The sequence below is a fragment of the Ursus arctos genome, unplaced genomic scaffold (genome assembly GCF_023065955.2).
Source record: "Ursus arctos isolate Adak ecotype North America unplaced genomic scaffold, UrsArc2.0 scaffold_15, whole genome shotgun sequence".
Classification (NCBI taxonomy): Eukaryota; Metazoa; Chordata; class Mammalia; order Carnivora; family Ursidae; genus Ursus; species Ursus arctos.
The window spans coordinates 60388546-60402016 of NW_026622819.1; the positions used below are offsets into that span (position 1 = coordinate 60388546).

General features: G+C 36.4%; 1 protein-coding gene across 2 annotated transcripts in view; it reads left to right on the forward strand.

The window, feature by feature from the left end:
* CPEB4 (cytoplasmic polyadenylation element binding protein 4) overlaps nucleotides 1-13471 on the forward strand; it is a 62674-nt gene that overhangs the window by 6986 nt on the left and 42217 nt on the right. For both annotated transcript variants that reach the window (XM_026510994.4, XM_026510996.4), the window contains exon 2: nucleotides 11676-11757. In XM_026510994.4, the coding sequence (XP_026366779.1) occupies nucleotides 11676-11757 (82 nt within the window). The remainder of the gene's footprint in view (nucleotides 1-11675; nucleotides 11758-13471) is intronic.

Consider the following 13471-nt stretch of genomic DNA (forward strand, 5'->3'; position numbering starts at 1 on the left):
TTGTAGAAAGCCTTTGAACTACGTTTAATTGCTTCTCTGATGGAATCAAAACTTAGGCAGGGTAGAGTTTTTTGATTACTTTTTGTTGTCTTCACAGAAGCCATGGAATATGATCAACACATTGTTCCACATCTTTCAGGGAAAACCTATTAATAGCAAGCTTAGTGAATGTGGTTGTTGCTAGTTTCAACTAGAAAGATGCTTAGTTCATGGGTTTATGCTTTTAAGAATAATCCTTGTTGGTGTTCATGAGCAAGAAATGGAAAAGTAGTCTTAGAGTTAACATATGCCTAGTTTAAATTTTACAGCCTATATTTATTTTTTAATGACTCTTACTATAAGGAAAATTAGCTTGAAGATCCATTATCACATTTTTTTCAGCACTACATTGTACCTCAGTTTTTGGTCCCGTCACAGATAAGATAATGTGTATAATGTGTTTCTCTTTAAGGCAGGGAGCCCATAACATGAGCATTTGTTTTAATATTTCCTGGCAAACTCATTTTATATTTAATTGTTCAAAGAAAATTACTCTTGCAGAAGTTAAAGTATATTTTTACCATGATAAATTTATAGCAATATGTGATTTTTTTTTTTACTTCCAATTTAGTATAAATTCTCATCACATTTTATATTATTGGGACGGAAGGAACTCCACTTTCAGGTTTTGAGAATATTCTTAGTAGATAGAATAATAAAGGTGTAGTCCTATCTTTAATCAGTTTCCGAAGGTGAAACTTGAATTACTGAGATAGTCTATTTTATGAGGCCAAACATGTAGTAGAGTGAAGCATAAGCTCTGGATCCAAGCAGACTTGAGTTTGACTCTGCACTCTAATTACCTTGAGCAAATCGCTTAAATTCAGGAAGAAAGGCTCATCAAGGTAATAATACCCAATAGGGAAGGGTTTTTGTGAGGTACCTTAAGTATGTGGCCATAGTAGGTAGTTTAAATTTTATTTTTAATTTAAAGTATGGCTCTCTAAAATTTGTAAAATAATGAAATTAATCACAAATATAGTATCTATGAAAGATTTTGAACAGTCCTTTGTAGTGCTTATCTATTATATATACTTCACTTCTTAGAGTACTCCTTTTGAATAAGCTAGATGCAACCTAGGACAGATAAACATTTAGCAGAATTATCAGTTTTCTTGAGAAGTTTCATAATTGTATATATCTAAACTTTCATTAGTGTTGGCAGACTACATCTTTCAGTATTTTGAAAGATTTTGCCTATGGTTATTTTAAGAAATTTAGAACATTTGATTGCTTTTGTATACATTAAAGGAGACTATTTCAAAGGAGAATTTGTGATTTTTTTGGGTAAGAGATAGGAAAAGGTACCATATATTTGAATTATATATATATTTGAATTGGATTATATTATATTATGTAATATAGATATTATAGCTTTTTTCCTGGAATTCAGTTTTGTTTTTATATTTTAATTAACTTATTTGGTACATATTTATTGAGTACTGCCTATGTTATGGACTAGGGACAAGGCTAGATATCTCATAAACGTTGTTTTGGTTTGATTTATAATGTATTTCTGATCCGTGCTAATCCCTGAATGATACTAACCATGCTTTTTCCCCTCATTATAAACAAATTAACAACTGATAGTTTCCTGTCATTTTAATCCATGAGTTGTTTAAACTTTAAGGCAAATTAACAGATCCAGCTTTAGGTATAACCAAAACAATGCGGTATTTTCAAATATTTTATTAATGGTCACATTTATAAATGTATTACTTGTATGTGGCATGTGCTTGTTTAAATTTTGTGGCAAAATGGTACCACAAAAGGCAAACTTTACCCTATGGGTAGCAGAGTTCAAGTCTCATTGCATGTCAAGGAAGAAACGCCATCAGCCACTTATAGGTCCTCTCTCATGTTTGCAAACTGAATTATTAAAGTTCAAAGTCTTAAGATGTACAAGTACTTTTCATTTTATAGAGTATTTAGTTTGGGCAATTTTTGTTTGCTGAATGTTTCCCAGAAATATCCCAATAATTATTTTTTTATACGTCTAAACTAAGATATAGTTGATCCCTCAGTACTATACATTCTAAAGCCATATTTATATTTTAATATTAGGTAACATACTTTTGATAGTAGTCCTTCCAGGTGTTTTTGAAGAATGCATCTAGTGCTAATCAGTAAAATAGCTATTGTGATCTTACATCTGTAAGAACCTTAAAAAAAGAGTCAGCATAAGAATGTTGCTATTCAGAAAAATCTCCTAATTATAGTATGGAAGTCAGATCTGGGTTCCAAATATGGGTCGCCACTTACTAACTATATGATCTAGGGCAAGCTACTTAACCTTCCTGATCCTTCATTTTCTCATTTTTTTTTTGACTGGTCATCAAATAGAAATATTAATTCAAAATCTTGAAAATAGTACATATTCTTAAAATATGAAATATGTTATAACTTGTGTGTGGTAATTTGAGCTTTATGTTAAAGAAGAATTTCATAAACCGAACTATAATTTTTTAAAATAAAGTGACTATACTTAAATAATAGTGGGAATCAGGCTAGATCATGTCCTCATTTTCTTGAACACTGCTAAAAAAATTTAGTGACCAACCATTTTTTTTTCTTTTTTTTTCCTGTCTCTATTTTGGTAAAGTGTTTTCCCTCATGTCTTTTAAATTTTTTATTAGGGAAAAATTTAAGTATATTCAATAATAGACAAAATAGTATAACACACTCCCATGTGCATGTCATCTGGCTTCAACAATGATCGACTTCTGGACAAACTCCTGTATCTTCTTCCTCTCTCCCCTTTCATGTTATTTTAAAGCAGTTCCCAGATATTGTATCATCCCAATCGTAAGTGCTTTAGTATGTGTCTGTAAAAGATTAGGAGTCTTTTTTCCCCCATAAAAACAACAACAAAGAAATTTCCTAGTGGTTTTTAAGAAAAGATAGTGAGAAACCGAAGCAAGGCCCACATTTCTGTTGCACCTGCTCAGCTTGTTTCACCACTCAAGCTGGTACTAATCTCTAAGGAAATCACTGCTGGCCTCATCTCCCTTCTGGGCAGAGAAGTATGCTGGTGGTCACATGGCCATAAAAAATAATAATAATAATAAAAAATAAGGGAGGGGTGAGAGATCCAACAAAAGTGCCAAAACATTAATTGGTGACTGAAAATTTGGGAGGAGATTCTCTAGTTTTCCTTTCTCCAGCTTATTCTTACCTTCTTAGCCCAGGTTAGGGCTTCCATGGACTTGTGGGAAGGATCTCTGAAAGGAGAGTGAATAGGACAGGACTGGGAGCTCTTTGGTTGTATTTTTGTTTGTCTGGTTTTGTTTTTAAAAGAAGAATTTAGAGGTTTGGGGCCTTTTGCTGGCCTTTGGACTGCAACAAACTTTTTCATCTCTTGCTGTCTTTCAACCTACAGATGTTTGATACTTTCAGTGGCCCATATGCTGAGAATAAGTGACCAAGGCAAGCATGCCCCTTTTTCCTCATGATGTATACAGTCTGGTGACCTCTTTGTACCTGAGTGTTTAGAAGTGCCCTCTGCTCAGGAAACTCTGGAGAGCTAAGGATATGAGGGTGGGAATTGTGAGGGCCAGAAAGGCTGACACGGGGTATAGGCTGATTTTTGACATTGCTCTCAAGGCTCACAAGAGAGATTTCATGCGTTATATAGGACACAAGCAAGCCTCAGTTTAGGAATAAAAATTGTGCATTTGGGTGACCATTTTCTTTGCTGGCTCTGGACCCTGATCAGGCGCAGCAGACATGGAACAGAGGAACTCTGACGGCCAGTAAGCAGCCAAAGACAGAGGAAGGGCCAGAAGGGTCTAAATGACTTCATTCCTTAGAGTTGAGTTTAGTAGTATTTACCTATTTTCCTGAAACTAGTGACTTCTTGCCCTGAGTAGCTTATTAAGTAGGAGGAATGTTTTTTTCTATTTCATTTGCCTATGAAAATGAGCTATAGGAAATAGCACAGAGCAGCTGAATTATTCAGATATAACAATATCTAATTTAATACGTTAATTTCAGGCTCTTTTGCCATTTCACCAGAGAGAGAAGGGGCAGACGGAATGTTTCTTGAATGGGTCTACTAACTGCTGCACATTTTGTACAATCTCTCAGATACCTTATCTCATTTCTCCTCCCCAGTTCTATAAGGGAGGGGTATCATCCTCATTTTGTTGATGAAACCAAGGTTCAGAGATGCTGCAGCATCAAGACCACTTGTCTAGTAAATGGTAATTTAAACTCAGGTCTTGGAATAGAATAGTTTGTTGTTGTTGTTGTTGTTGTTGTTGTTGTTGTTTAGAGAGAGAGCATGAGAGTTCATGTTGCGGGGAAAGAGGGAGAGGAAGAGGGAGAGAATCTTAAGGAGGCTCCACACCCAGTGCCGAGCCTGACGTAGGGCTTGATCTCATGACCCTGAGATCATAGCTTGAGCTGATATCAAGAGTCGAATGCTTAACCAACTGAGCCACTCAGGTGTCCCTTGGAATAGAATAGATTTTAATTATTTCTCTCTGCCAGGCAAGGTGAGAATGCACACATAGTCAAGAGAAGAAGTGGTCTGTTGATCCAGGAACTGACTAATCAATCCTGGAATGGCAGTTTGTTTTTTAAATTCAGTTAAGTGGTGACAAGAAATGTTTACCATTTCAAGGATTTCTAGCCCTCAAAATGGGTATGGTTTATTTAATGAAGGTGGAATTAAAGAAAGTTTTCTCAAAGGCTTTCTGAAGAGATCTGATTCATCAGTTCACATGGAAGCAAATGGACCTCTTGCTCCAATCAGAGTAATACGCCAAAGACATTCATTTATTTAGTTATAATTTTTTATAGGGAGCACTTGGTAGCCTACGATCTATAAGATTCTGCCTTCATTATTTAGCCATCGTAATGAGAAAGTACTGACTGAAGAGGGAACATGTTAAGAAATACAAGATGCTACTGAATGTGGTTTCGTTTACTTTAGATAATTACCTCTTTGACTTTAACCTCTGACCCTCGTTCTCAACATTCAGGCCCCCTATATAGTGAAGTACATCATACCTGCCAGGTGTTTGTTTATAAATTGAAATTTCTAGGTCATGATGAAACTTATTTAAATGAACCATTTTTCTGAGCTTCTGCTATGAAGTCTGACGCCTCCACTTACTGTATGACTTTGAGGGCAATTAGTTAACTTCTCATAGCATTATTTGCCTAAAATGGGGATACTTGTATATACTTTACGTGATGATTGTGAGGAGCTAATTTTTATGTAAATCATACATAATTCATGTGAGATGCACAACACTGAACCAGGAGGAACATGTTAGCCACTTCAATAATGGTGGTGGTGGCGATGATGGACTGACAGTATGCTACACATATGCTACAGTCTGTGGCTGTGGAGAGACGAGTGGTGCGCGCAATGCACTCGGGGAATAGCTGTAAGGGAACTTGTCAACATCATATGGGATGGCATCACACTAGGGGGTGAGGGAAAAAGGGACTTGTGCCTGCACAGGGATGTAAGGGTCATCTGGAAGTGGAATCTTGAAAGTTGACTATGTAGTCAATTTTTGATGGCCTGTGGGCTTAAATATTTTATCCAAGAAGAGCATTTATATTTTGGCAAATCTCAGATTAAAACTCCTGTAGTACCTTTGATTAATTATGGGTTCACTGGCATTTCAACCTTCCTATTTATTTTTGCAGCTGACATACTGGCATATACTTTCCTTTCAAACCAAAATATTTTCTTTTCCCTTCTTCACTAGGGAAAGTTTAAGCCAGAAAGAGAAACCTCATCGGCTGATACAGATACATAGCTGTCTGGGAAGTGACGGTCACAGTAATATCTGTCTTTATAGAGAGAGAGTGAGTAAAGGGAGTAGCTGACCTTTGGCTTTGGTTCTTAATAATGTGGTTATATTCGGTTAAGTACTTTTTGTGTTTTAGACCCAGTCTAGTGATGCGAAAACATACTAACTCAAATACAAAAAGACAAGACCAATAATAGAGTGGTTGTGGTGGTTGATTTGTTGAAATTGAACTTGATTGTAATCTTTTTCCAAGTTAGGCATCTCAGAGCTTTGAGAGGGCTTTGTTTTGGGTTCTGAGAGCAAAGGCTACCTCTTCATGCAGAAACCTTAAAATGGTGGATGTAGAATATTTAAGCTGGACTGTATCATGGCCAGTCAGCTACAAGTCACAAAGCTACGTATCTAAGGAAAATTAACCTGTTGAATGTAAGTGCTCAACTCAGTGCTTCTCAAAGTGTGGTCCGTGGCATCACTTAGAAACTTCTTAGAAATGTGAATTCTTGGACCCTACCCATACCTACCGAGTGAGACACTTTACGGGTAATCTATGATTTGACAAGACCTCCAGATGATTCTTACATGCTGTCAAGTATGAGAAACACTGTCTTAGAGTATCCATCTGGATGGTTAAAAAAAAAAAAAAAAGCCACGAATGATGGTTTTGGTTTGTGGTATAATTGCAGTGTAGTTGTTCTTCCTGTTGGTAATAAATAGATCCACAGGTTCATGTGTTTCTTTGGGCTACTTCTGGCATGTTGTGAAAAGTCATGTCGTCAGTATTTGCTGATGTAAGTCTTCCTATCTTGCCATGGCAGTCAGGATTACTCAGGTGTAAATTAAAAGGATGGGTTCTGATTTTTGAAATACTAATTTGTTTTATCGGAACACTATTATTATTATTATTACTTTTACCAACTTTGATTTCCATATTGACTTGTATGGTTTTTCCTTTGGAAATTGTCCTGTAAAGTAGAGATGACAGAAACCGAAGCCAACCAGTTACTGACATGCAATTCAATATATTAAATACAACAGTTAAGATTACAAAGTAAAATGAGGTCTAAGTATGGTAATCATGTTTGCTTTGCTGAGCCTTGAAGAAAGAGAGTTGGTGCTCTTCTGTTTTCATTCATGATTATTAAGCTCACATGCTGTAGAGTCAGAAGGCCTAGGTTCAGATTCTACCCCTCCACTTACTTTGCACTGATAGAGTTATTTAATCACTCTCAACTTCCATTTCTTCATCTGTGAAATGGGATAATTACTGAACATACCTAATTGTGTAGGATTTTTGTGAGGAATAAGTAAGATCACGCATGTAAAGCGTTGGAGCTTGATAAGTATTAGCTGCTGATATTATGATTATTATTACTACTCTTACTACCACTTCTACTTCTGTGATTGGCAGTAGATAACCTAGAGAGGTATTTGTGGTAGCTTTCTAATTTGTGCACCTCCTTAGGAAGAAGGAAGATAAGGCTTCTTATCTTTTTAGTACCTCTGATATCATTCCTATATTATTCTTATATATACATTTTGTTCTTTTTTTGATTTATTGAGAAATATTTGAGTGCCTGCTGTTTGCTGGGCACTTGCCAGCGTGTTCCTGCTCCCAGGACCTTTACAGCAGAGTGTCTCATTCATTCATATGTATGTCTTAATTAGTGTGGTCCTTTGACTTCCATGACCATTACCTTACCCAAGGAATTATCGCCTGCTCTGGAGGGAGACTTAGGCTTGAATCCCAGCTAAGCTGCTGAACTATGCAGTAACTTGTCTGTGCAGTAATTATGGAATTTTCCTTGGTCTTAGTTTTCATCATTAAAACAAGAATAATGCCATCTAACTTATACGGACATATTAATTAAAACAGTATTAATAAAGTACCTAAAATAATGTGGGTACTTAGTAGATGCTCAATAAAAGGTAGTTCTGTTTTTCTATCTTTTCTCCCTTTAGGCTGCCAAGAGAAACTGGCGATGGTGGGTTGAAGCAAATTTGGTTGCTGGTGTTTTTGTTTCATGATAGATTTTTTGCCCTATTATCTGAAATCAGGACATCCCACTTCAAGCAATTGTTTTAAGGAAAATTTTTTATCTAAAAAGCTTGTCATTTTGCATTATGAATAGCTTAAGAAGATGTAGTGATTGTCATAAGACGCTAAGGGTTCATTTTCTTATTAACCTGTGATGGCCCTCACCTTTTTGTGGGCACAAAGTGATGAGTTTTCATTAGTCGTTCTCCTTTATGCTTTGCTTCCTGCCATACTCATCACTATAATTTAAACTAAATCTTGGGAGAGCACAAGCTAAGGATACCAGAAAGCTAGAATACAAATATATTTTGGAGTTAGGAAAAGGACATTAGAGATGTAATCAAACTCTTTTTCAGACCAGCAAAGAGGTCTAGACTATGAAAGGGCCCAAGCTCACATGACAGTGCTGGAGTTGGGGCTTCCTAGTGTCTAATGCTCATTTTTCTGATTTATGCTGATGTTCATATTTTGGTTATCAGCTCACATTCAGCCAGAGAGTTGTCACTTAGCAAGGTTTCTATTTTGTAGTTAGTTTACTTTCTGGGAAATGGATCCAAGAAAACAGATAAGTGATTATGATATTTGGCCCAATTAGCAATCAAAAAGGGTAAAATCAGAGAATGAAATATGGAAATCAGAGCCCTCTTGATTTGGCACTGTTTATCGGGTATGAAAACCAGCATGATTTGTGCTGCTGTTCTTATTCCTTGGGTTTATTTATTTGTGTCTACTCCTCTACCTACTTCCTAGTGGCACACTTACATTTGAGTTTTTTTGTTTTTGTTTTTAGTTCGAGGTTAAAAATGGATGGAAAAGATCAGTGAGAGGGAGTAAATCAGGAGGGATAAACTTCAGACCCTCTCTGAGAACAGAATGTTTACTTGAACAAAATATGTGGCTTTTGAACTCTTTGAATTGCCAAAGCATTGTAAGAAATAAAATGTTATACAAATGTAGTCATTTATAATAATTATAATAAGGTTGGACTGTGGGGAAGAATACATATTAGGCAAGGGTTGGCAAGAATGTAGTAACTGCGCCATAGGATCCCTTACTTTGCACTTAAATCATCAGCAGTCTGTCCAGTCACTGTTCCCTTCTGAATCCATACAGAACCTGAAAATCCTTCCCGACACATTGCATCTGAGGGTTGATACCAGTTGATCAGAGTTTGTATATTGGTGTTTATTTGTCACTCTTGTATTAAATCATGACAAACTGTAAAAAGGATAGAGGGTTTGTTTTTAATCCCATAAAGCATTACTTGAAAATTTAAAAATGTCATTTAGGATTTTAATTTTAATGTATTTCACCAATTAGAAGTCAGGGGTTCTCTTAGCAAAAATCTTATGTTTCAGGCAATATGTGGGGGAGAGGGGCAACGAGAAGTGGCTTTGCTTAAATTCCAGTACCACATTTAGAAACTTACAGGAAAAAAGGAAGCTTCTTTATTTAATGGACACAGCTGTCATAAACCAAAACACACTATGTAATATTCTTTATCAACTGCTTCTCTTCCGTGATCTTGTGATTCAGTGCTTGGCAAAATGCAAGTTCTGGAAATTCACAAGGTTGCTTACTGCTTTAGTTGCATTAAAACAAAACAAAACAAAACAAAAATTGAGTACCCCCTACCCCACTACCCATTACAGTTATTTTGCAAAAGAAAATGTACAACTCTACAGCAGGAAAGGGAAAATGTAAAAACAAATCTTAAGGAAGTAGAAGGAAAGAGGTATTTTAAACATTTAAAAATTACTTGAAGGAATTCATTTATTCATTGCTTTAGCAAACAAGTGTGTCTTCTACCTGTCAGGTCCTGTGTGAGGCACAGTGATACAGAAATGTAGGACAAGGCTTCTCAACCTGTGTCCCCTAATGGCACACCTAGAAAACATAATATTGCAGCAGGAATCATCTGCTAGGGAGTTCCTGCCACATCTGTCAGTCCCGTGGGCTTAGGAGATGAATATCTTGGCATGCTGTCACCCTTTGGTGTTGTGTACATTGGGAACATTTGATGTAAGACATAACTTCCTACCCTTGGGAAACTGGCTGAAGACATAGGCAAGTTACTAGACACTGAGAATTATCGCCTCTAAGATTGGTTTTGTATTGGAGATAATAGAGTGGCTGGCCTGGTTATGGGTGTGGTTCATAGATTTCAGAACAGAGGACAAATCTAGTAACTGTAGAATGAGATAGTGGAATTTTATATTAATTTCTTTCGCAAATTTTGCCTCAAATCCAGTTTGCTTCCAGAAGAATATGCAGTACAAATTTTGATTTAATTCAGTGCTTAAGATGAAGAAGGAAAAAACAGAACAGTATTTTCTTTTTTGTGAACACTAACCTTTAGAAATTCTGATTCTGACCATGTGTCCTCCTGCTTCTCTATTGATCATGTTGAGTAGATGAAGATGATGAGGAAAGAATCAAGAAGAAAAGTGGGGAAGATGTTCTGGAGGGTGTCATACCAGTTCAGAGCAGAATAGCACCTGCTCCCCATCCCCATCTTCATCCTCTCCACACCCCCCACCCCCAGAAAAATCCTGTAATATTCTCTGTTTTAAATATTGGTTTATATCCAAATATAACTGTCTTTGGACTCCTGAGTTTGCAGGGGTGGAAAAAAATGGTATCGTAAAACAATTCATTCAGTGAACATTCTGATTATCTGCATGGTGGAGTGGGGTCAGGAGAAGTGATTCCTATTTCAGGGAAGTAAGATAAGTAGTGTTATGGAAGGACAGAGGAGAAATGTCAGGTTGATCAAAAAATGCTCTCCAGTGGAGAATGTGCTCTATCAGCCTTAAGATGCTAGAAGTTAGCTAGGAAAGAGGGAAAGTGAGATTCAACAAGTTTAAAAAAAGAGGTGGGGGGTAAAATCAGGTGAACTTTTTTAAAAAGCCAGAGCTTTGAGTTAAAAAGTAATATAAGAGAAAATAAAGCTGAAAAGAAGGTTATAGAATTCTGCTTGGCAAATTCCTGTGGAAACCCCTCTTTCTTTAATATTCTTGCAGTTGTGTCCACGTGTGTACCAGTTTTATTCTTCAGGTGGGTCAGGAATCTGTATTACTGCTTCCTTTCAGAGTTTAATTTTAAAATGTTTTCATCTCCTGCTTTTCATTTATCAAGCCACACTTTAATTGTAGTTATTTCTAGTACTTTTCCTCCGGAAGAATGCCAGAGCAGTTGGGTCGTTGTATATTTTAAGATTCCTCACCCACTCTTGAAATGCATTTTGTTAAGCCAGGGTTTAGACCAACAGTGTTGACACCCTGTCTTCCCCTTAATTTTAATGGCAACAAAATCGAGACTACTTTGCCACTTAGTGGTCTTACGGACCTTGGTTAACTATTTTCACACTTTGGTTTATAAGAAAATATAGCTATTCTGAATAACTCTTCTGAACGTTGCTATTCAGTAGCAGTATCTGCTGAATGCCAGCCTAGTACAGAACTGCTGGAGCAAGTTTGGGAAGTTTTGCCATGATACTTCAATCTTAAATGGCAGACAAGGACTGTGAATTTTATTTTACATTTGTTTCATGTTGTTGACTATATGGAAATTGGTTTTAGTTGCCTCTGCTTTATTGGTAAAAATAATGCTTTTCTTGAAATAATAATTAGAAATCAAATCACTCTTTGCTGAGCCCTGGCTACTTTTGTGGTTTGGATGTTTCGTAAGTGTTAAAAATAAAATGCGGTAATAACGTACCTTATACACAGAGGGAGGTTTTGATCTATGTCCCATTGAATGCAGCTTATTGTCTCCTTTTATAATGAAAAGCTATTTTAAAAGTGGTTTCTGGCTGTTTGTGTTTACAGGATCGCCCCAGAACATTTGATATGCACTCACTGGAGAGTTCACTCATTGACATTATGAGAGCTGAAAATGATTCCATTAAAGGTAATTTTAAAAATCTAACTATTTGATTTAATGAATAGTTAAAATTTTGTATTTTGTATATAATCTCATGAGCAGTATGACAAATATTATGGATTTATATTTTATATGTAGTCAGTTCCGTCAATTTTAGACATGTACGTCTCTTATTAAAAACTCAGACATATTTGATGGGCATCCACTGTACGCCCATCACAATACCAATTAAGAGAACTACAAGAGTACTCATTACTAAGGGTGAGCAGTTAACTGGAAAGACATGAACCATATGCCTCATTTTTTTATATCTGAGGAAAAAAAATGTTCAGTGCCTCAAACCTGTATGTCTCTCCACCCATGACAGTGACTATACACTAGTAAGAGTTCAAATGTTGATAGAGTTTTTGGTCTAGTTTCACATTTTAAAGAATGGCCAATAGTTTCAAAGTTGAGATGAAGTTGTGTTGATGAAATATTTTCTATGGATCATGTTAAGAAAAAATAGTGCTATTTCTACTTGGATTCTGGTCTCAATTCTAATACTAACTGGCTGTGTTATCTTGAATAAGACATTTCATTTTGACTAGCATCAATTTCTTTTCTCTTTTCTTTCTTTCTTTCTTTTCTTTCTTTTTTTTTTTTTTTTGAAGATTTTACTTATTTATTTTGTGAGAGAGAGTGAGCGCGCATGAGCACGAATGTGGGGAGGGGCAGAGGGAGAGGGAGAAGCAGGCTCCACCTTGAGATTCCGGGACCCTGAGATCATGACCTGAGCCAAAGGCAGACACTTAACCGACTGAGCCAACCAGGCACCCCAAGGCCTCAATTTCTAATCTTTATAATAAGGGACTTAGAATCACTGTTGCAGTAAAGGACTTATAATGGAGAGCTTTAAAAATAAAATATAGATGCCTGGGCCCCATTCCAGGTGTGGGGTAGGGCTTGGCATGTTAGTTTTTAATGTCTCATGTGATGCTCATGGGTAACCAGGATTGAGAATTACCAGAGGAGGTATTCTCTAAGGGCCCTTCCGGCTCTGATTTTGTGAAAACTACCCCCACAAAATAAAATATTTTTCTGCACAAAAATCTTTTAATTAGAAAGGGGGATCTTTTTTTCTTTGCTTGTATTTTTAGAAATTTGGAATGTTTGGTATATTTGGTTATCCCACTTGTTTATTTGTTCGTTCATTCATTCATTCATTCGGTATTTATGATCCTACTTTGTGCCAGACATAGCTTTGCATTGGGGTCAAAGGTGGCAAAACAGCCTGTACTTTAAGTGGTGACCAGCCTGGCCTGGTTTTCCTTTGAGTTTGGTTTATTACGTTACTAATGTAGTGGAACTTTTAGGTATTTTTCAACAGACCAACAATGGTAAATTTTTTAATGAGGAGAGCTGTTTGAGGCCTGGAGAGATGAAAATTAATATGTGATAAAAGTATGCATCCAGCTGTTGAGATAACTTGGAAATAAAAATATTTTGAAGATCTTTACTGAATTCCTCCTGGAATTCTGATGGGTTACTCTAATCGGAATACACACTCTGTTTCTGAGGAAAGATGATCTCTCATTCAGAGTTGGCTTTATTTTTGCCATTTCTTAGCACTCTGACTTTGGGTAGTATTTCAGCCTCTTTGACCCTTCTTTTTGTTTTCTCATCAGTAAAGTGAGGAGAGTCTAAGGCCCTTTCTAGCACCAGAAAAACTGCACACTCTTAAAAAAAAGTAGCTAAAGGA